Source organism: Lemur catta, chromosome 6, assembly GCF_020740605.2.
Source record: "Lemur catta isolate mLemCat1 chromosome 6, mLemCat1.pri, whole genome shotgun sequence".
NCBI lineage: Eukaryota > Metazoa > Chordata > Mammalia > Primates > Lemuridae > Lemur > Lemur catta.
In genome coordinates, this window is record NC_059133.1 from 21,091,227 (window position 1) to 21,116,068 (window position 24,842).

General features: G+C 37.0%; 1 protein-coding gene across 9 annotated transcripts in view; it reads right to left on the reverse strand.

Annotated features, from left to right (window-relative positions):
* APAF1 (apoptotic peptidase activating factor 1) overlaps positions 1 to 24,744 on the reverse strand; it is a 91,684-nt gene extending 66,940 nt beyond the window's left edge. For 7 of the 9 annotated variants that reach the window (XR_006735716.1, XR_006735715.1, XR_006735712.1 and 4 more), the window contains exons 1-12: positions 24,139 to 24,742; positions 21,435 to 21,613; positions 21,121 to 21,310; positions 20,258 to 20,455; positions 12,632 to 12,815; positions 9,854 to 9,966; positions 9,568 to 9,699; positions 7,898 to 8,136; positions 7,334 to 7,501; positions 6,517 to 6,648; positions 3,397 to 3,510; positions 2,767 to 2,951 (exon numbers count right to left, since the gene is read on the reverse strand). Coding sequence is in view for 3 of the 9 variants with exons in the window: in XM_045553173.1 (XP_045409129.1) it covers positions 2,767 to 2,951; positions 3,397 to 3,510; positions 6,517 to 6,648; positions 7,334 to 7,501; positions 7,898 to 8,136; positions 9,568 to 9,699; positions 9,854 to 9,966; positions 12,632 to 12,815; positions 20,258 to 20,455; positions 21,121 to 21,310; positions 21,435 to 21,572 (1,793 nt within the window). In the remaining 6 variants the exon portion in view is untranslated. Of the gene's footprint in view, positions 1 to 2,766; positions 2,952 to 3,396; positions 3,511 to 6,516; positions 6,649 to 7,333; positions 7,502 to 7,897; positions 8,137 to 9,567; positions 9,700 to 9,853; positions 9,967 to 12,631; positions 12,816 to 20,257; positions 20,456 to 21,120; positions 21,311 to 21,434; positions 21,614 to 24,138 lie in introns of all 9 variants that reach the window. The other 2 variants (XR_006735714.1, XM_045553174.1) reach the window with 2 other exon arrangements.
* Positions 24,745 to 24,842: the final 98 nt, after the last annotated feature.

The window sequence follows — 24,842 nt, forward strand, 5'->3', positions numbered from 1 at the left end:
ACTGTACACAAGATAAACCAAATGATAAAAGTAAACATAAAGGTCAATCAGATTTAGATCCTGCCTAGAAAGTATTACACTTTACTAGAAGTGATAAAACAAACAAGTATAGTTGTTCCTTGGTATCCATGCAGGACTGGTTCCGAGACCTACTGCACCAAAATCTACGAATACTCAAGTCTCTTACATAAAATCGTGTATGTAACCTACCACATCCTCCCATATACTTTAAATCATCTCTAGATTACTTACAATATCTAATACAATGTAAATGGTATGTAAATAGTTGTTATACTGTATCGTTTAGGGAGTAAGACAAAAGTCTGTACATGTTCAATACAGGCACAACCATCCACTTTTTTTCCTAATATTTTTGACCCATGCTCAGTTGAATCCATGGATGCAGAACCCACAGACATGGAGGGCCAAGTATATAATATATAATAAAAACCAGAGTGATGAGAACACAAAACAGATAAGTTACTAGCAAACTTAAGAGGATTAAATTTTAAAATGCTCTTTATTTCCCCTTGATCCATTCCCCAAAGCTCAGAAAATGACCTTCACAATAATGGGCATATAGTACATGGCCAAAAGGTATCAAATAACAAATGAATGAGTGAACAAATAATTTTGAAAACTGAAACTCAATTAAATTTAAGCTCACACTAACCTAAAACTTTCTACAGAAAACAGGAGGAAAAAAGTTTCTACTACTGAAATAAAGCATTCTTTGAACATGGCCTGGTCAAACCCAGTTAAAAATATAGCTGTAAATGACTAACCATTCTATGAGAGAATGTCACAGATGGAAATGCAATTGATGCAATGGGAGAAAAGAAACAGCAAGAAAAAATAAAAATTCAACAATTCATACGAGAACAAGAACCAAAGCTATGCCCATTTAATCAGACCAAGTATTTCAGCCAATAACTAAAACATGATTTCATTAAATCTTCAACAAATTTCTATGGAATACCAACTATACAGACCAGGCAAAATGCAAAATGCTATTCTATTCTTAATAACAACAACTAATATTCACTGGGTACTTTCTATGAACTAGGTACTGTAGCAGGCACTATATGTATATGTGTATTCGTATACTCACCCACATTCATTTAATCCTCACAACAACGCTATGAAATAGTACTATTAGTCAAGAGATGTTGAATAACTTTCCCCTAATGATACAGAACTAATTAATAGCAGAGCTGGGATTCAAACCCAGGCAGTCTAGAGCCAGAGTCTGTTGCCTCCAAACTATACTATACTATAGAACATATGGACTAGTATGAGAGAAAAACAAGTAAACAGACAATCTCCATAAAGTGTGACAAATGCTATGATATGGCGTAAACAAAGAGTATTCTAGAATACAGATCTAACCTAGCTTCAGTAAGTTAGGGGGCTGCTTCCCAAAGACAGTAAAACCTCTACTTTCCAAAACAGTGTTAAAGAATGGTTAACTCTGGGAAGTGAGGGATACGGAGTCTTTGAATTTTCATTTTACATCCCTATTACTTTAAAATAAGTATAAAACCAACAAAAATTAAATTTAAAATTAAATTTCAACTAAAAAAATGTTTAAACTCTCTCAGATACCCACTCTTCCTTCATGGAACCCTCCCCTGCATTCCTCACTCATCCAAGTTAATTAATTGTCAGCTCTACCTCTATCCATATTTCTGTTGTGGTACTCATCACATTACATTGTAATTATGTGCTTAAACTTCTTTCTTCACTACTAGATTGTGAACTCCTTGGGGGAAAGACTTAGCACCTAGTAATATTGCTTAGCACATTAAAGAAACTGAAATGTTTTTTGAACTAAACTGAATCAAAAGACTCACTTATGGCAACCTGACTTATTTGGAAAGAGTGCCCAGGGCCATAAAGTTGGCAGATATCAACCTGGAGTTCAGTTTAGATATAAATTATACATGTGAAAAGACAACCATTCATATTTATTATTTCAAGCTACAAGAGAAGTGTAGCATATGGAAAGAGCATGGAAAATAAAACCAGACAGACCCAGGGTTTAAATCTCATTCAACAAGCCACAATCTCTCTGTGCCTCAATTTTCTCATTTGTAAAATAGGGCAAGTAATATTTACCTATAAGGTTGTTTTGAAGATTAAACAGAATTACATATGTGATTATGTAGTATATAACAGGCATTAAAAAGACAGTAGCTTATCCTTTCCTTTTCACAAATTGGTAAGATTAAGGAAAGAGCAAAAGTGAACAGGCTCCTTTAGGAGACAGAAGAATCAGGACTCAGTGGTTTTATAATTAGGACTATGTGCAAAATAAAGTACAAATTACTTTATGGACATGATCTCACTAAAACCTTCCCTTAAAGGATTATCTCCATTTTACATATGAGAGAGTAACCTATAACTTGTTCAAAAATCACAAAATTATTAGGTTTCAGAACTGAGGCTCAAACCTAGGTTTGTGGCTTCAAAGCCCGCACTATTCACCAGTATACCAGATTACTGTAAGGCAAGCATTTGATATTAACACTTAGGATGACTCGTCAAAATGCCTTATAGGTGTCTATTTCTATGCACTCTTTGAAGATACAATAGTTTTCTCCTATGCTCACTTCTCTGGAACTTTTCAATAAGTAAGAATGCTTATTAAAAGTTCCAGCCCTTTCCAAAGTAGTTAAATCTTCCTGGAGTGACTTGTTCACTACCTGAAAAATAATGACATAGTTAGTGCTCTGCTCCCTTTGGTTTCTCTCCTAACCTACTTACATCCATTCCAGGTAAAGCATTCCATTGTCGACCTCCTGCTTGGCCTGCAGCTTAGCTTGCTGATAAACTTCTGAAGTTTCCGGTTCACAGAGACCCAGTTGTACAATATTAGGAAATGGCTGTCGTCCAAGAAGGTGTCCATTTAAAGATAAAAACTCTTGAAAATTCTCACAGACTGCACAATCCTATGAATAAACTGAAATCTCTTAGAAATATAATCAGAGCCAAGATCTGACATTTTTCTGTTTCTGTGATCTTGCTACTTCAAAGGCTTAAATGAAATATGCTCTATATGAACTAAAATTGAACAGCCAACCATTAGGTAACAAATATATAGTGATTCTCTTCTGCCTTTTAAACATAGGGTAAGAATATCATTATCAAACACATTTCTTAACACATTCTTTTTTTTAAAAAAAACTACTGAACACCTTACTTTCCCAACTTTCAAACCTCAATCCTACCTACATTGCCAGTAGACTAGGAAGCAGATTAATTAGAATAATCAAAGGTTAAAGTAGGGAAATTCTCTCTTCACCCTTCTATTCCACTCATCCCCACCATTAAACCTAGAATTAAATGTCAAAATGAAATGTCCCTTAAGCACTAATTTTTCATATTAACATATACCTTTTTATCCAGTATATGCCTGTATTCCATAAATTCATGAATCAGATGAGCAGGGCCCACAAGTTCTGTTTTTGCTTTAATCCAATCCAGGGAAAACATTAAGGCACACAGTTCCTTTTAAAAAAAGTAATATCAGCAGCACTGTTAAAGTAATCAAGAAATTTTAAGTATAACATCTTTATCCTAACACTACTGAGAGAAACTTAGCAGATACTTAGAATTTAAAGGATGAAAAGCAAGCTAATGAAAAATAACACACCATTAGCTCCAAAGAAACATAAAATGGCCTTCACACCTTAAAATAAATTTCAGTTGGATTCAAAATTTAAATATAAAAGAGAAAACCTTAAAAAAAAATACTAGAAGATACAGGTAAATACTTTTGTAACCCTGGGGTAAAGGAAATCTTTGTAAACATGACACTAAAACAAAATACAAAAACAAGGTGCATTTAACTACATAAAAATTCAAATCTTCAACAGAGTAGGAAGCAATATAAACTAAATTTAAGACAAAAATAAACCAAGATGAGCAGTTAATATTCTTTATAGAAAATTCTAATAAAATAAAAAAAATACCCCAATAGAAAAAAATTAGTAAAAGCAAAGGATGAAAACCAATTCAGAAAATAAAAAGTACCTATGGCCAAAATTTTGTCAATATTCAAAGTGAAGCAACAAAAATTTACCATTTTTTAAATATCAGATTTCCAAAGACTAAAGGAGTGGTAAGAACATTAGCTGGAATCAGGGCAAATGAACACTCTCATCTACTGTTGGTAGTGATGGCCCTGATTTTTGTTTTTGAGGACTATAAATAATGTATTTGTTATTTCAAATATAGTTTTGAGGTGCTTTCTTTTCCTTTATTTCTTTTTTATGGTGGGAAAAGTTACATTTAAAAGTGGTGGACATTGTTAGAGAGTTTTCCCAGAATAGTGTTCTTCAAAATTCAAAGGAATAGTTAAATAAGGTCCGTGTGAAATGGACTTCTTAATACGGTTTTACTCAGATTTGTCCAAAAGTAAAACTGCTATTCATTTAATACAAATTAAGTCAGATAGTAAGGCACACAGTGTTTTCAGCATACGCAGAGCAACGACAGAAAATGGATGCTGATCTGTAGATATCTTTGATAACAACTACCTTTTTGTGATAAATTATTTATTTAATAGAAGTGGAAGAGAATTTCCTAACCTGATAAAGGACATCTATGATAAATCAACAACTAACATGATGACTATTTTTCCTGTAATTTTTTTTTTTTTTTTTTGAGACAGAGTCTTACTCTGTTGCTTGGGGTAGAGTACCATGACATCAGCCTAGCTCACAGCAACCTCAAACTCCTGGGCTCAAGCAATCCTCCTGCTCTCCCAAGTAGCTGGGACAACAGGTATGTGCCACCATGCCCGGCTAATTTTTTATAAATATATTTTTAGTTGTGCATATAATTTCTTTCTATTTTTAGTAGAGACGGGGTCTTCCTCTTGCTCAGGCTGGTCTCGAACTCCTGAACTTGAGTAATCCTCCAGCCTCGGCCGCCCAGAGTGCTAGGATTACAGGCGTGAGCCACTGCACCCGGCCCCCATTTGGTTTTAAAAAACAAGTGCGTTGATCTAAGCAGCAAAATGTTCTGGAAAACTATACACGAAAGCATTAGCAAAGGTTATGATCTTTTTTTCTTTCTAGTTTTTATCTAAATTTTTCTGAAGAAAATAAACCATTACCTTTAAAATCAGAAAAAAGGCTAAAGAAGCTGAATCCTGCCACACTATCACACATATCAACAGCTAACAAGATGCATTGACCCAGTAATTCCATTTCTAGGAATTTTCCCAGGAAACGACACAGCTACAAAGATGAACAAGAATGCTCACTATAACACTATAAGGGCAAAAAACTGAAAACAACATAAATGTTCAATAATTAGAGTTTAATTAAGTAAATTTGGCTATAGATGTTTATTGGAATACCACTCTTCTGATGTAGATTATTAAATATATTTTGCTAGGTGAACAAAACAGCTTATAACAATATGCTATTTTTGTAACTAAGAGATAACACACTTGAGCATAGAAAAATTACTGAAAGTACATATGTTTTTCCAAAATGGTTAACATTTTGAGTAGTTAGTTGGTAGTCAGGACTTCAAATACCATCTTGTATTAATGATTCCCAATTTTTATCTTTTATCCATAATTCTCCCCAGAATTCCAGATTCATATATGTAATTGCCTATTCAATATTTCCACCCTGATGTCTTAACAGGTATATCACACTAAGTATATTCCAAATGAGCTCCTAACCTTTCCCTTTCCTTGCAGGAAAAAATTTGTCCTCCCACAGACTTCCCCATTTCAGTTCATGGCAGCTTCATTCTTTCCATTGCACAAACTTGGGGTCATCTTTGATTCTTCTCTCATAAAATCCATCAGCAACTCATGATGATTCTGCCCCTACATTGTCATTTTCTTTCTCCTTCCATGCTTTGTCCTTCTTCTGAGCACTTAACTACCTACTGACATATGATAAACTTATTTATTGTCTGTCTCTCCCCAGAATATCAGCTCAATCAGAGGAGAGACTTTGTTCCTGTGCTATATTCTCTTAATGAAGAACAATACCAGTACATAACAACCACTCAATAAATATTCATTGAATGAATGAATATACTTTCCCACCCTCCACTTCCTCTCAAAGCTTCATAAACAAATCCATACTGCCCATAAAGGAAAGCTACTGGTCAGATGAGAGACAATTTTGAGGTGGTTCATTTACTACAGTTACCTTTTAAAAAGATACTACAGGTACCTTTTTAAATCACTGAAGGTAAAAACAGTAGTAAAAATAAAAATACTTACATAGGCTATAATCCTATTTGTACTAATAAAAGAAAATTCTAGTCATAGGACAAAACTTGTTTGAGAACATAACACCAAGGAAAAATGCCAAAAAACAGGGTACATTTAACTACATAAAACTTCAAATCTTCAACACAATAGAAAGCAATATAAACAAAATTTAAGACAAAAAATAAATCAGAAATAAATATTTATTCACAATATAGATGGAAAAAGGAAAGTGACATAAAAGAAAAGAATTTTTAAATGGGTCATCTTACTTTGTGCATATTGGCACTGGCCATGTGATAGGCCAGAAAGTTGTACCAATACATGCAATCCTCCTGATCTGGTGAAAGAGTATGTAGTTGGTGATACCTCTGAAACTGAGTGATCATCTTCTTATGTAGATCCTGAAACCCAAATGAAACCCTTCAGAAGACACAAACCATTTCATAACATAAGCATCATTATAACCACATCTTCCAAAGCTATTAAGAATGTACACAGAATCTTCCCACAAAATAGTAACTCTTCAGTGGAGAAATCTTGCAGATACCACGTTAACCAAATTATCGATATTAATATCATCCATAATAAAATATATCAACACCTGATATGATGCACTGAGAAGAACATAACATCATTTCTGTGGTATTCTTGCCAAATATGTATAACCTCAACACAGTCAGGAGAAAACATCACACAAAACCAAATTAGGGTACACTGCACAAATAACTGGCCAGTACTATCCAAAAGTGACAAGGCCATGAAAGATAAAGACTGAGGAATTCTCACAGATTTGAGGAGACTAAGAAAAATAACAACTAGGGAAATAAGACAATCACATGCAGTACAGGATCCTGAATTGGCTTGGACCACAAAAAGAACGCGTGGATTAGTTAACATTATTGTGTCAATGTTAATTCTCTGGCTTTGACAGTTGTATTGTGGTTACATAAAATGTTAACACCGGGGAAGCTAAGTGAAAGGTTTATGCATAAAAACTATCTGTACCATTTGGTAACTCTTCTGTAGCTCTAAAATTATTTCAAAATAAAAAGTTAAAGAAAAAAGGATGTACCAAGATACAAGTACCTGAAGCTGACTGCGATTCTTCTCTGTAAGAAAATCTACTTGAAGATCATGTAAATAATAATGAAATGATTTTCCATTCCGATCACAAAATAAGAGAGACTTATTAACAAACTCCTGCAGTATGTCTTCAACTTCTTCAGTTTCCATGTCCCAGAGAATACATAACACCTAGGAATCATTGTAAGCATTTAATGTGCCTAGAAGTACAATGACTGGGACTGCAGACAAGTTGTTAACATAAAAAAACCATGTCGTAAAGATTTTAATAAGAATGTCACCTTTTCGTAAGAAGCAGCCCACCTATTCCTCAAGATAGAAAAGAGAAAGAAAAGTTGGATGCTTCTCCAACTTCACTAGAACCACTGAGAAATAGGCAAGTCATGAGCTCAACACAGAGCCTTTAATGGAGACTGAGAGCAGATGGACTTCTCCACCCTCCACCCCACCACCTCGATCCCATGAGTCTCATCCTTCCAATGTCCTCTGCAACAATATCCTCAGCATTATATCAAAGCTTACATGCCATAAATACCCAATGACAAGAATTGTTGGTTCAACTATTACCTTTGTAGGCACCTTAACATCCTTCTGAAGGATGGAAAGATCTGTGTAATAATCTTTGATGTCTTCTCTGAGCATTTCCACACTTATAGACATGGCTTCATCCAGAGCCTCATAATCATAAGATGAAGATTTCCTTATTCTCTTAAATTGCTTATTCTGAAGTTGTCTGAGGTAGTAATCCCAGCGATTGGGAAAATCACGTAAAAGTGCACCAATTAAAGATACTACAAGGGGAGAACCTAAAAAAAACAAAAAACAAAAAATGAAGTCGTCACTGTATTAATACCATCTTATTTTAAAAATCACCACTAAGAATCAACTTATTCATAAGAAACAATTTCCACTGCATGTTATTTAAAGCCTTAAAATATTTATAACTGTGGCCGAGCGCAGTGGCTCACGCCTATAATCTTAGCCCTCTGGGAAGCTGAGGCGGGAGGATTACTTGAGCCTGGGAGTTTGAGACCAGCCTGAGCAAGAGCGAGACCCTGTCTCCACTATAAATAGAAAGAAATTAGGCAAACAACTAAAAATAGAAGAAATTAGCTAGGCATGGTGGTGCATGCCTGTAGTCCCAGCTACCCGGGGGGCTGAGGTAGGAGGATCGCTTGAGCCCAGGAGTGTGAGGTTGCTGTGAGCGAGGCTAGCGCCACGTCACTCTAGCCCAGGCAAGTGAGTGAGATTCTGTCTCAAAAAAAAAAAAGAAAAGAAAAGAAAAACACTCGGATGAAGTATATATTTGATGGCAAAAAGAAAAATAAAGTATTTACAAATATAACAATAAAACAAATAATCTTAAGAACTGTTAGATTTGACTATATAAAATTTTAAATTTCTGTAGCTCAAAAAAATGCCACAAATAAAATGTACATAAAAAGTGGGAAATAATATTTGCTAAAATATAACAAAGCGCTAATAGCTTAACAGAGTATTTAAAAATAAATTTTAAAATATTTATATTACAAAAGAAAAGTGGGTCAAGGATAATTTCTTAAAACACAAATATTCAATAAGTAAGTAAAAAGTTCAACTTCACTAATAAAAAAACGTGAATTAAGAAGATAGGCCAGGCGCGATAGCTCACACCTGTAATCCTAGCACTTTAGTAGGCTATGGCAGGAGGATCGCTTGACATCAAGAGTTTGAGACCAGCCCAAGCAAGAGCAAGACCCCGTCTCTACAAAAAATAGAAAAATTAGAGGGGTGTGATGGCTTGCAAATTCAGTCCCAGCTACTCAGGAGGCTGAGGCAAGAGAATCACTGGAGCCCAGGAGTCTGAGGTTGCAGTGAACTATGATGATGCCACTGCACTCTAGCCCAGAGAGACAGAGTGAGACTCTCTCTCAAAAAAAAGAAGACAGTATCAGTTTCTACTTCTTAGATTAGAACATTATTTTTATAAAATCCCAACCAAAATAAAAATTTAAATCTGACTCTCACTATATTTCTTACTCTTTGACAGCAAAGGTCATGTCTTTGTCTCACTCCTCTCACTAATGTGGTCTCTTAACATATTGTGGGTATACATTAAATATTTTAACCTAAAACTCTAAATATCCCATAAGTTTTTAGATGCTCATGTGCTAAATTATCATATTCATTAGCCTAACTTACAAAAGAGGAAGTAATATCCCTATAACCCCCTCATATAACAAAATAAATAACCATACCTTTACATTCTTTTATAATACTATGAGCTTGTTCTGGCAAGTCTGCTTTCTTCACATTAACAAAAAGGGATAAAATTTCAAGTCCTTTTTCTTTTCCTAAGCCACTCTCCACAGGGACTACATATTTGGGACCTGCAACAAAATCACAAAACAAAGTGAGTAATTTAGTATTACACATATTTTAATGTAATTGAATTAAATATAAAAGGTACTAATTTAAAAAAAAAGAGGGTGGGGAAAAAATTTTTTAAAAAAGGTACTAAAAAAGTAAATTAATAATCCTTACCCATTACTGAATCTGTAACACTCTTGTCTCTGGTTGTAAGAAGAATCTGACACTGATTATCAAAAGCTTTCAACACCCAAGGATCCCAAACATCATCCAAGATCAACAGAGACCTAATTTAAAAGACCGTAAAGAATCATTAATGATACTTATTTCAAGCTTCCTTTAAAAAAGATACTTCTGGCTGGGCACGGTGGCTCACACCTATGATCCCAGCACTTTGGGAGGCCAAGGCGGGAGGATTGCTTGAAGTCAGGAGTTTGAGACCAGACTGAGCAAGAACAAGACCCTGCCACTACAAAAAATAGAAAAATCAGCCAGTTGTGATGGCTTGTGTCTATAGTCCCAGCTACTCGGGAAATTGAGGCAGGAGGATCCCCTGAGCCCAGGAGTTGGAGGTTGTAGTGAGCTATGATAATGCCACTGAACTCCAGCCAGGGTGACAGAGTGAGACCCTGTCTCAAAAAAAAAAAAAAAAAAAAACAGATAATCCTACCAGTGTCTTTCAAAGATCTACCAAATTAAAAAAAAAAAAAGAAAGAAAGAAAGAAAGAACAGATATATGGCTAGTTTGCAATTCTTCCTCTTTTCTTTGCTATATTCCTGTCTCAGTATGCTGATTCAAATAAGGAGAAAAAATTAGAGACCTCCCCCTCCTCAAACCCCAAATTAGAACATATTAAAATGAAAGGTCTTACAAAGAGAACTGCATAAACTATGTAAGTATTAAAAATTCATTAGTTCAGCCATCACTTACTTAGTGTATAAAGAACTATCCAAGTAATGAGACTTTTCTAACTCAGTCTGTAAGCACCAAAGCCAAATTGGAACTGAGCTCAGGTTAGCATCAGAATGAATCATATAACAATGATGATCTGTGACTACTTCTTATCTATAAAACCAGCAATTTCATATGTTCCAACCCAATAGAATTGTATTAGCAAATGTAATACTTTGGTATAATAGTGGGGTTTTCCATCAATTTGTTTATTCATAATAACAAAGAATCTCTATGCCAATTTCTGATTCGTCTCCATAAAAACTTTTCTAAACTCTGGTGAACAAATAGGGGGAAAATACAATTAAAACCTGAAGGCAGCCTCCTGCCTGTAATTCCTGTACTTTGGGAGGCAGAGGTAGGAGGATTGCTTAAGGCCAGGAGTTCGAGACCAGCCCGGGCAACACAGTGAGACCACATTTCTACAAAAAATTTAAAAATTAGCCAGGCGTGGTAGTACACGCCCGTAGTCCCAGCTTCTCAGGAGGCTATGGCAGAAGGATCACTTGAGCCCAGAAGTTCAAGGCTGCAGTGAGATAAGATTGCACCACTGCACTCCAGCCTGGGCAACAGAGCAAGACCCTGCCTTAAAAACAAAACAAAACTGATAGCATAATTATACACTAGCGTTTTTATGTGAATGACACACTGTATACCAAAAAAAAAAATACTGTAGGTCTGCAAACGGTTGAAAAATTGCAAAAGCATGAACCTAATAATCCTGAAAAACAAAATGCCTTCTTTATAAGCCAAGGTCTGATACATCTTAAGTGGCTGTAATATTTTCCTAAATAGAAGTCACCTTTGTTTTGGCAAAAAAAAGAAAGTAGGACTAGGGAAAAGTTATTATGCAATTAAAAAGGGAATGGTTAGTGGTTTCAATCCTATTTCCTCCAGGGAAATGGATAACAGTGACTATCAAGGGGAGGAGATGATAAAGGGATCTGAAGGAGAAATAAGGAGCGAGAAGAGAGGTTTATCCTCTGTAATAAGTATGCATTAGAATCACCTAGCAGGCTTTTCCAAAAAAATTCTCTTCTCACCCTATATTCTGATATTAATCGCCTTACCAATTTGAGAATCACTACCATACTCAGACACTATTACATATGAAAGTATACTGCATCCTTAGGTACACCAGGGCATTAAAAAAAAGCTCAAAGCCACTACCTAATTTTTGCTCAATATACTGTAACATTCCCGAGGCATGCTTTATTCATCTTTATACTTGCAGCACTTGGCCCAGAACCTGGCATAACACTCAACGTTAGTTAAATGAACAAATGAAAGAATGGTTCCTAGATCACAGAAATCAAATTGTTGACTGAATTGCAGGTTATATGTACTCTTAACAGAAAGAGCAACTAAGCTGCTATCTCCCTTTTGGCGAACAAAAACTGTGAAATGGTTGATAACAATGCCTGGCACATAATGATAAGTACTCAATGAATTAATTAATTACTGGAAGAACAAAGAAAAGAAACTCACTCTTGATGTACAAGGAAGTAGAAGAGTTACATATATACCTCTAAAACCTAAGACAATTCCCGTTCTGGTACACATGAAAAAATTAAATAAGTAAATAAATAAAAACTAAGACAACCCAATAGAAGGGGGGTCCCATTAAAAATCCTTCCTGACTTTTATCAGTTGCCTGCATTTATTCTCTCTTATTCTATATTAATCCATTAGAAATAATGGATTGAAAGAAGTTTGTACTTCCTAGCAAAGACCACTCACCTACTTAAAACATATTTTCTGAGAGCCTACATGGTACATGAGAGACAATGTGGTGGGTAGACTGCAAAGAAGAGAAAAGTGGCTATTTTAGGCCAGATGATAGTCACTTTATTAAAAAATAAAAAAGAGTGAAGTAGGAAAGCAATGGTTCTTTCTAAACCCCTCTACGGAAGAGCAGGAAAAAGGTATGATGTTCTCAAGATGTCACTAGTTAAGTCTCGTTGGGACTTCATACACCAACTAAATTTGATCACTTGTACCTTGGGTATTTGCGAAGCATAAGAATGCGGAGACGATCTTTAGCCTCTTCAATATTAAGTGGAAGCCTCTGGGAAAAACTCTCATCTTGATCCAACCGTGCGCAAAGATTCTGCAGTTTCATCAGAAGCCCAGATTTGTCTTGTTTCCCAACTGAAACCCAATGCACACCACTTGGGAAACAACCTAGGGAGGAAAAGAATAATAAACTTAAGGCCCTTGAACAGGAGTCCTCCTTTGAATGATTTTACTCTTAAGCATCAGATTTACTTCAATCCCATCCCATCTTCAACTCCTCTTGATTCAGGCTATAAACTGTGTGTGTAGATAGATCATTGTTAAGCTTTATAGCCTGAATCTAAGAGAAGTTGAAGATGTGAAGAAACTGAAGTTTGGAGTAAATCTGCAGCTTAGCAGGAAAATCCAACCAAGCAAAATTTCACCATCTTTGTCCTACATCATCAATGCTCACTGCACAGCATGGTTTCTGAACCTCAGAGCTCTTGACTTTTGGGGCTGATAATTCTTCGTTGTGAGGGACTGTCCTGTGCATGACAGGCTGTTTAACAGCCTCCCTAGCCTCAATCTACTAGATGTCAGTAGGATTCCCCCTTACCAGTAATGACAACTAAAAATGTCTCCAAACGTTGTCAAATGTGCCCTGGGGGGGGGGCAAAATCACCCCTGGTTGAGAACCACTGATGCCCTGGAACGCATAACTCACTCATGGATTTTTTTATACAGACTTAATATAAGAAGTTAGATTCAAGTCCAGTTCTACTTCTTAATTGCTAAGCAATCTTTAGCAAATCACTTCACCTCAGTCTCATTTATTATACTGGAACAAGACTGTCTACCCCACCTATTTCAGAACTGCTATGAGAAATTAATGATATGAAATATATGAAATTGTATTAACTCTAAAGGGTGACAACAGACAAGACACTAGTGTTATGGATTGGAGAGCACCTCACAAATATTAAGCTTTGAACTAGTAAGCACTTATAAAGGTGGCCATTACTACTACTGTTATTATCATCACCATTAATTAAGCTGTAATACATCTTGAAATATATATTTTATTTACATATGTATCAAGAGCTAAAACTTAAGTCTTCATAGACTATACTTAACCAGCTCCACATAGATGAAAAATATATGAGGAGTACCTATGCATAAAATACGGTAAACAGTAGCATTAAATTATACCAGTGGCATTAACCATGTTTATATTACGTGATCTTAACAGTACAAAAAAAGCAAAAAATAGACACAAAGATAAATGAGTTAAATTACACTCACTGGGCAATTTTTTCACTGGTATTCACAAATAATTAAATACAAATATAAATTACTATTTTAAAAACTTAATTATCCAAAAAAAAAATTTGTATACAATCACAAAAATCTATTAAGGACAGATATTTATTGAGCACTATTCTGACATTTCTACATATGTTAATTCATTTAATACTATAGTATACTATCAAGCAGACACTAGTATTACCCCCATTTTGAAGATAAGGAAACTGAGACGTAGAAAGGCTAACTAATTCGTCCAAGGTAACACAGCTAATAAAGCAAAGCTGGGATTCAAACCTTCAGCATCAATGCTCAATTTCCACACTATTCTGCCTCCCAACGATATTCACTGCGAAACTGTTTGCAACAGGGAAAAGCTGGAAACAACCTGCAATGTCCATCTTAACCTACTGCCCCACTGCAGGATTCCCAAGTCTAAGGCAGGCCCAATTGAGGAATTTAGAAGGTTTATATGAATGAAGTCTGGAGTATTAAACACGATTTGACGTTTTAATTACTAAAATGAGACTTTTATAACTTGAAGTGACGTGGGGATTTTGAACCTACAAAAAGGTCAAGGAAAGGATCAGTCTCAAGGAGAAGTTTGACAGGCAATGAGGAAAAAGAATGAAGTTGTTTGTTTTAATTATACCCTAGAAACCCAATGCAATGGTTATATTAATAGTAACTAAATAAACCCAGTAAAATTGTCAAGGCTTATGATCCTGAATTTAAATTGGAACTCTTTTCCCCAGAGAAGAGGAAGTAATGGTCTGAATGAAGCCATGGGGAACAAGAGAAAATACTTACTCCATCTCTCAGCATAGAGAAAAAGGAATCAGCTTTGACCCCAGATAAGGAGAGAACTAAAGAGTGAAGAGTATGTGTGTGCTAAGGAGTGACTGAATGATGGACAATAAAATCTACGCCCAAATTTAGGGGTGCACTGATAGGATAAATAGTAAGGATACTATGGAATCAATGGATGAGAAGCCTTGGTAGATCTAACTACAGCAATAAGCTTAAAGAACAGAATGGGTGGAGGTGGGCAAAGAATAGAATCAAACGTTTAGTATCAAGATTCCAGTAGTGCTATAGTTCTAGTAATGACAAAGAGCAGGCTCCAATTGGTGACCAGGGAAGTACATGGCTAAAAGAAAAAGAAAATGGTCATGGGAGAAAAAAGGTCAAGGAACCAAGAGGCTGAAACTTTGGATGACTCATCCACGTAGATATCAAAATCACTAAGAATGCCAACAGAAAAGGGGCATTAGAGGAGGGTTATAAGCTAAGAACTCCAATCATCAATGAATGAGAGAATGATGACATCACTGGAAAAGATTAGAGAAATGAACTTCAAAGAACTCAGCTGGAAAAGGGATTATGAATGGGCTGGAGGCAACAGAAAGCAAGGACAATACCCACCCATTTCCCAGTGCTGAAGTACGTGAGACCACTTTTTGAAGGCGGCTATGGAGAAAACAGTATCTTCAGGAAACTGTCCAGTTTTAGATAAGGCAATGAGACGAACATTCTAACAGGCTGATCATATAGAAGTGTTTCCTCCAGAGGAGGCCTAGAGGGTACGGCAGAAAAGAATGAGAATGAGAGGAGAAGACTTAGTCCAGAATCTGGCAATGTACTGAGTAGAATGAGAATGAGAGGAGAAGACTTAGTCCAGAATCTGGCAATGTACTGAGTAGAATGAGAATGAGAGAAGACTTAGTCCAGAATCTGGCAATGTACTGAGTAGTGGCTGCATGAGAATCTAAAATATAATAAATGACCAAGAGACAGAACTCTGTAGTAACTGAAGTAGAGAAACAAGGCTGTGAAACCTGATTTGATTATCAGTGCCAGCGTCTTAGAAGAAGGTAGACAAGTTCTATGGCTTTACTCCACAAGCTTCCTCAAGTTCCCTCAGGCCTCCTTCAGTGTACATCAATAGTTATGGAACAGCAAATCCCTGAGGCTTCACTTAATGTTATGGCTGTGCTTTGTGTGTGTGCATATTTGTAAATGCACAAAATAAAGTTTGGAAAAATTCAGTCCAAACTATTAACCAAAATTATCTCTGGGGTAGGATTTACAATTTAGGAGAAAGGAAAGAAAGGCAAGTAAAAAGAACTTTTACTTCTTTTTAAATGAAATTACTACTTTTGTAATATTTACATACAAAAAAAGGTGTAAACTACTTGTTGCCTAAGTTTTTTCTTTTAATTTGTACCATTTAAAAATCATCCCAGAGTTAAAGACAAGGCAAAGAAAGTATCCTGATGTAGCTACCTAGTAAACTCTTTCACACTATAATGTAAGTACCTACTCCTAGGTCAAAGGCCTTTCTTTCTTAAATTAAAGCTTAAAATTAGAGTATATAAACACATGCAAGAAAAACAAAACACTATCTGATTTTAAGAAAAAAAGACAAACAGACCAAATGACCATCTGATCTGCAAATCTGCTACCATCACAATATGACACTTAGTTAAATACTGAACCATTAATTCCACATTTCTAAAAGAATCGAAACATCTTGACTATGGATGGGCACAAGAGGGAGCAATTTAGCCTCAAATGAGGCTGCACTTATAATTCGTTCAGAGAAAAATTGCCTTTATTCAGAGAAAACTAACTCCACCCTACTTTTATATGAGGCTTATGCTGGTAGCAATTAATAATCTAATAGCACCAAAGAAATCTTGGGAAGGACAGAAACAAACAGGTGGACAGCCTTTATAGAATGCTTTCATGCTTTAACAAGTCAGCATACAAACACAATAGTGTAAACGGTTTAAGGATATGTCAATGCTTTACAATTTTCCTACAAATAAGAAAAAAATTAAGGGTTGAACTTTCAAAAGAAAGCTGGGTTACTTGAAAATGTATAGACATAAATAGTAAAGAACTTAATATTCTTTATACCAACCACCACCCTAAGACAAAATTTGTATATGAACCACAGTTTTAATCAAGTCTGTAACTCTTACATTATCTGCATTTTTAAAGAAAAAGGTTTTGTGCTACAATTAAACCGAAAAAAAAATTCCAGAAACGAAACTCCAGAAATTAAAATTTATCTTTGGGAAAGCATCTACTCTTGAGCTAGTGGACATACAAACACAGACTCCAGAGATTAAAGAGGTAAATGTGAACAGTAAGGCTATATATAATAGGACTACTTGCACAAAACTCAGGAAGAACAAATTAGAAGGTAAAAAAAATTGATTAATTTGACATCAGAATTAAAGATTTCTCCTCTACTGAGAACACCCAGGACAAAGTTAATACAGGTGGTAAATTAGGATAAGGTATTTACGAAGTCTAAAATCAACAAAGTCTAATACCTAAAACAACAAAGTCTAATATCTAGAATATAAGAAACTCCTAAAAACCAACAAGGAAGTCCCAATGGAAAAAAAATCGTATTAATATAAATAAAATTTATTAAAAAAAGGAAACCCAAAAGGCTAACAAGTTTATGAAGAAATGTTCAAACTTGAGTTATCAGAGAAATGCAAATTAAAAGATATTGTGAACTAAAATAAAATTTTAAGGTTTACCCAGCCACCGGCTGACTAACTGGACCCCCCTCATGGCCAAAGGAATATACTAAAACTAAATTGCCTGCCAGGAGGAAGGAGGTCAGACATGTCTCATCATGCCCCCACCCACCCCACCCCACCCCCACCCCCCACCCCCGCTTCTTGGGGACATCCTTTGTAACCCATTAACAGGTCTAAGGGTATGCAAGACAAATCTACAGGTCCTCAATTTACATAACAAATCTATGTCCGGTGGCTTATCTCTGATTAACAGCAACCAAGTTAAAACATTCCAAGCCTTTAGACAAAGCTTCCTGTCTTTAACCAATTACAAACCAAAGAATCTTTAAACCCACCTATAACCTGTAAGCCGCCCCTCCCAACCCCCTGCCCCCACCCTCGCTTCGATATGGCCCACCTTTTCGGGCCAAACCAATGTATGCCTCCCACGTATTGATTTAGGACTTTACCTGTAACTCCTGTCTCCCTGAAATGTATAAAACCAAACTAACCCAGCCACCTCCAGTCGATTTGCTCAAGGCTTCTTGGGCGTGGCTCCAGGTCATGGTCCTCAAATTTAGCTCAGAATAAATTTCTTTAAAATTATTTTACAGAGTTTGGCTTTTTTTCTGTTGACAAGATCATTTTATACTGGCTGGCCTAGCAACAATTACAAAGCTGGATCACATCAAGTGTCACTGGGCAAGTGAGAATATGGGAGCCCCTCTACCCTGCCAGTGGAAATGCAAGACTGGAGGGCAATCAAATTTGACATTTGTATATCCTATAACATAGCAGTTCTGTTCCTGGCTACACATACTCAAGAAATTCTCACTCCTGTAAGAGTTCAGCCCACCTTTGCTGGACCAGCAGAGTTGGAGACAATCTACATATCTATTGACTTAGGGCAAAGGCCAGTAAAACATGTTGGATACATTGAGTAGCAATTGAGTATAACAAATAATATGTATACATAGTAACAACGATAAATATTAAAAAGACAGTGTAATGGGAGATAAAAAACAGAATAAAATAATACCATAACATCTATGCAAACAAAATATTTGCATACAAACAACATATACATTTTATAAGAGCACATACATTCACAAATATTTACAAGGAACATATAATTAATTACATTAGAAGGATTGCCTTCTGAGAAGGGGAAAGGAAATCAGAATGGGAAATTTTGAAAAGAAAATAAACAAATACAGTTTATTTGCCAAGTCTTGTGCAGACCTACTATGATAATGAGCTGTGAACTAAAGAATGTTGATTAACTCAATCCTCTGAACTTGAGATTCCACAAAAGTATGAGGGATATGAATCAGGCTCACATGTACTGGACAGTTGTGCTAGTATTTCTGGCAATTTCTCAAAACAAAATAGTTAAAATCTGTTCCAAGATAACAATTTTACAATATGACTCCTAAATGTTTAATTATGTAAGTTGTCGGTCAATTTTAATCCCTAAGATTGAATATTCATCACAAAATAATGTAGAACAATTTAAATGGGAGAGGCATTCTTTTAATCCTATAAATTGGTATATTATAAATATATATTTTAAAGAAATGTCATCACAACATTGAAAGGAAAACTTATTTCTTCACACCAAAGGAACTTTTTTTTTTTTTTTTTTTTGAGACAGAGTCTCGCTTTGTTGCCCGGGCTAGAGTGAGTGCCGTGGCATCAGCCTAGCTTACAGCAACCTCAAACTCCTGGGCTTAAGCAATCCTACTGCCTCAGCCTCCCGAGTAGCTGGGACTACAGGCATGCGCCACCATGCCCGGCTAATTTTTTCTATATATATATTTTAGTTAGCCAGATAATTTCTTTCTATTTTTAGTGGAGACGGGGTCTCGCTCTTGCTCAGGCTGGTCTCAAACTCCTGAGCTCAAGCAATCCACCCGCCTCGGCCTCCCAGAGTGCTAGGATTACAGGCGTGAGCCACCGCGCCCGGCCCACCAAAGGAACTTAAGCCAATTTTATCCTGAAATATCTTATGATCAACTTTGCAGTAGAGGTTAAAAAAAAATCTTGGCTCCAAGACTTGCAAGGAGCTAAGTCCCAGGAAACTTCTCTGTAATAACAGAGGGGAAAAAAAAACAAGGGTTAGGAATTGAGCATCCTTCCAGCAAGAGTATAATCAATACTGCCAACAAAGGTTATGAAGTATAAACCAAGGCCATGTGTGTACAATGAACGTGCCCTAGTCTCCATCTTTTTAAATCTCTTAGAGGCTTACGACTTATTCCATTCATTTTGTCATCTAAATTGCTGATTATGTCTTGTATACTAGAAGTCAGGAACTGTTTTCGAATTCCTCTAGAAATGTTATGCAGAGAGAACTCACTAATGAATGGAGGCAACCAAAACTTGATGCAGCCACACAACTATTCCTGATGAATACCTTAAGAATCTACCAGACTCACTGAGAAGGTCAGTGATACACCTGCCAAAAATGTCTCAAGCCCTCCTCTGCCCACTATGCCCATTCCCACTCTAGTAACCACCCACTACCCTTCCCACCTTCCTGGTCTCCCATCCCTACATAATCTGCCTGGTAAACTTTTATTTTCTCCAAACTCCAGCAAAAATGTCATCTCATTCAGGAAGCCCATCCTGTCCAGCCTCTTCCTCCAGGGAGTTAACACACCCTTCCTTTGTTCTAACTTTGTACCTTATACTTACTTCTACTGTTCAATTTATCACATATATCATAATTTGTTTACATGTCTGTCTACCCTACCAGACTATAAAACAGACTGAGACACTTACCTTCTAAGAGAGAATGATCTCGAACAGCTTCTGCCGCTAATACAGACTTCCCACAGCCTGCCATTCCATATATGGTGACCCATCCCGGTTCACCATTCAATTTGAAGAGCTTCTGCTGAATTGCATTCACCAGCTTCTTTCTGGTAACAAAAACGACTGGCCTCTGTGGTACTCCACCTTCACACAGAACTGTCCTAACTGAAATCCAAAATAAGCAAGAATGAATACAATTGTGAAATGGTTCCTCAGGTAACACCAAAAAAACCAAAGAGAGCATGGCTGAGGCTTAGCCTCAGAATTTCCAAAAAAAGTAAGAAAATCTGGCTAGTGTATTAACTTCAACTTTCTGATTTCTCAGAACACAGAGAGCAAAAGCAAACACATACCCTTCAAGATGTCTATGAACAATGGAAGTCTCCATCTATACCTGCTCTTACTCATCCTATTACTCTTTGACTCTCCAGTCTTTCTCTCATATTGAAGACTAGGAAGGAGAGTATAAAGGGAAGAATGTTTATGGAATTCCTTTCAAGAACATAGATTTGTATAGATTCCTATTCTTTCCTACAAACTCTATAAACACACAGCAAACATAACTAAGGACCCTATCTCTAAAAATTAGGGTACACACATTATTATCTCAGCAATAAACAGTTCACTGGGCAAGAACAAAATGTGAAATAAAATGGATGCAAATAAGAAATATTAATATTTAAATTAAAAGCACTACTACAATTTTTTCACATGCATTTTTCAATGAACTGATCACATTGTCTTCAGAAGATTATATCTACAATAAGACAAATCTGCAGCAATGTCACCATTGTGATAGCAATGCAATAGAAGGCATCATGAATACAAACCGTATGTAGTTATTCCACCAACTGAATCTTTGTCACTGGAAGAAGAGACAACAGGAATGCCATCTTGGAGAAAGGCAGCAAGATCTTTATATCCTTCAAGTAGCAGAGCATTATAGAATGATACGTAGCAATAATTATCTTTTTTAAGTATCATTTTAATTAGTAAAGCTGCTCTTTTCTGTTGAGTAGGCTAAAAAAAAAAATCAAGTAGTTTAGTACACAAAAATTGGTATGTTTGTGACATAAATTAGTGGAGACCAATGCAAGTTCTAAAATTCTACGAATTCTACAAAGACTGCCTCAGAGGGCTTTACCTCATTTCTTACTTCTTCCTCCTCCAATGTTGTTAAAACTCCATCACCAACCATGTGATCCATGATGTAGGGTGTCTTGATGTCCTTTTCCAGAGCTTCCTTATGTTGAAGCAAACAATTCCGAGATTTTGCGTCCATTCTCCCTCAAATTTTTCTCTGTCTGAGCTGTCAACCATGAGCTACAGGTAAAGCATCAAAATATTTGTCAAGCCAATAAACATATGAAAAGATGTGTAACCTCTCTGGTAATCAAGAAATGTAAAGAAGACTGATTTTTTTTTTTTTTTTTTTTGCAAATACTTTTTTAAAATGGACAGAACCCAATGCTTTGAAAGGTATGAAATGGGCATTCTTATACACTACTTGAGGAGAGTACAAAATGGATGCAAATCTTCTGGAAAGTAGTATAAGATGTAGAAGTGCTTAAAATAAGCAATATCCTCATCCTAGAAATCCTAATTCTGGGAATTTACCTCGAGGAGACATTCACAAATGTATGCAAAAATTTCCACAAAAAAGAGTTAAGAGAGTGTTTAAGTGAGAAAAAAAATGAACACAACCTAAATGTCCAACATTCTAAATATGGATTTAAAAAGGGTATGTATATAAAATGGAATATTATACAGCCATTTAAAATTATAAAACACATATCTCTATGTACTGACATGGAAAAGATAAACATTGCCAATTTAAAAAATAGATATGTGATCCCATATATAACATAAAACATGTGTTTGTATCTCATAAACATACACAGAGACGTTTAGAAGTTTATTCATCAAAATGGTTGGGTTACTTCAGAATAGCAAGATTTGAGATTTTCCTTTTTTATACTTTTCTATATTGTCTTAATTTTTTGAATACACATTATTGTTTTTTACAGTAAAAATACTTTTCGTTTTTGAGATAGGGTCTCTCTCTGCCACCCAGGTTAGAGTGCAATGGCACAATCGTAGCTCACTGCAGCCTTGAATTCCTGGACCCAAGTGATCCTCCTGCCTCAGCCTCCCATGTAGCTAGGACTCCAAGCACGTGTCACCATGCTGGGCTACTTTTGTTGGGGTTTTTTGTTGTTGTTTAGAGGTGGGGTCTTGCTATGTTGGCCAAGCTGGTCTTGAACTCCTGGCCTCAAGCAATCCTCCCACCTCAGCTGTTCAAAGTGATTACAGCCATGAGCCACTGTGCCCAGCCAATTCTTCTTTTTAAAATTAAGACTTTACAAAATAGTGATCATACTGAAGTCCTAAAGTTTAGAAAGTTTTTTTCTTTATCCAACATATGATTGAATAGAAGCATTGTTGATACTATTAGTTCTTACTCAAGGTGAGTGTCAGCTCTAGGTCTTCATAGGTAAACACATTTCTCACAAAGCACAGGAAATACTCTCTGATGTCATTTCTTGGATTAAGAGGACACAAAGAAAGAATAATATTCTTTACAGTAAAATACTTTAAGTTTCTACCAACTTTATTTCAAACATAATGCAAATTTTTCCATGGGTAGAAAATCCAGTTCAGAATGCCTGCAAGTTTTTAAAACAATAACAGAACTCCATCCACCTATACAATGAAAGAGTATCTAAATGGACTTATTAATTTATTCATTCATTACACACTTGAGCCCCTCAGATGCCAAGCACTGAGACTACAGAGAAGATTAGGTAATATCTCTGAAGGAAGATCTAGTAAAAGGAAGATCACAATCCAGTAAAAGAAAAAGAGATGACTAGAATGTGAATGCCCAAAATGCAAAAATAGAGACAGGCACAAGTAATTTGAAGCTCAGAGAAGAGGCGCAACAATTATCAAGCTCCAACAATGACCATGCTTTTGAAAAGTTACCAAATGCAGTACCTACAAAATTAGGGAAGTAGGGTATTTGCCTATGTATGTCAAGATTAAGGCTGGACACAGTAACTCACACCTGTAACCTCAGCACTACAAAAAATTTAAAAAATTAGCCAGGCATGGTGGCTTGTGCCTGTAGTACCAGCTACTTGGGAGGCTGAGGCAGGAGGATCGCTTGAGCCCAGGAGTTCCAGACTACAATGAGCTATGATTGCGCCACTGCACTTCAGCCTGGGAGTCTGAGTGAGACCCCCTTTGTCTCTAAAAAAAAAAAAAAAATTCTTATTTTTTAAATTCACAAAATGCCGAGTACTGGCATGAAACCAACTGCCACAAGTTATGATTAGAATCAAGGGTATCATATTTTTAAGTGCTAATAACTTTCTTATTCTTTTAAACATAAAACCTTTCTCAATTTATAGTAATGAAATTCTAGTTGACAAAAATGATTTTAGGTTATATCCAGTAATTGCTAAGGAAACGGACACTCTTTGGCCTTCTGAAACTAATTTCCAATTTTACCTAGCCCTATTCAATTTAAATGCGTAAATTTTAAATGTCCTAGAACTCTGAACAAAATGAAATGTTCTGAATAAATTCTAAGTGTCCTACCTTTTGTAACCACATCAAAATGGAGAGCCAAAGCTCTTCATAGATGTACGATACCAAACACAGTGTAAGTTTATCCAAGAAAACCATACTAGTTTACTACTTCCTCGTTTAGATAATTTCTCTTCCTGGTATAGGAGCACGATGGCTATCAATTATTCCATGTCCCCGAATTCTCAGTCCCTGAAATCTGCTACTGAGCCTCCAAGGAACCTGGCTCGGGGAAGAAAGCGAGGAGGTAAACTTACCCAAACTTTGGCACCGAGGTCCTACTGGGAAGAGCAGCCCTGCGGGGACAGACTGGGAGAATCAAGGCTGGTGGAGGGGAATGGCAAAGTGGCTTTCGACGTGGAATTCACGTTCTCCGAGTACGCTGTGCCCCAGGGCAGGTCCCCGCCTCACAAGTGCCTCACCTGGGTCTCCTGGGACCTCAGAGGGGCGGAGAGGTGGGCGTCCACCCCACAGCCAGACCCCACAGTCCGGGGCGCCGAGGGGAGACGCGGCCAGCGGGCCGCCCTCCGGTGGCCCCTGGCCCTGGACACAAAGGGAGGCGGGCCGCTCCGCCCGGTACTTCCTCCCCGGCCGCGGCTGGACCCCGCGGGAGCCCAGCGCCACTCCGGACGCCGCCGCGGCTACTTCAAGTCTTGGCGGGTCGCTGACGGCCCAGCCTCCTCACCTCCGGCTCCCTCACTGCTTCTGCCCAAGGATAAAACATTAGCGTCCACTTGTCACCTCCTGCTCTCCGCCTCAGGACCGCGGGGCAGTCAAACAGCGCTCGACCCGCCCAGCCCGGACAGCGCGCGCCCGCGCATGCAAATAAATGCACCCTGAGCCCCCGGCGGCAGCCGCCGCCGCCCGCTCCCGCCCCGGCTTGTGCCCGCGCGCGTACGGGGAAGCGCCCGCCCACCGCGCGGCGGGGACGTGGCTACACCATAGGGACGCGCCCCGTTCC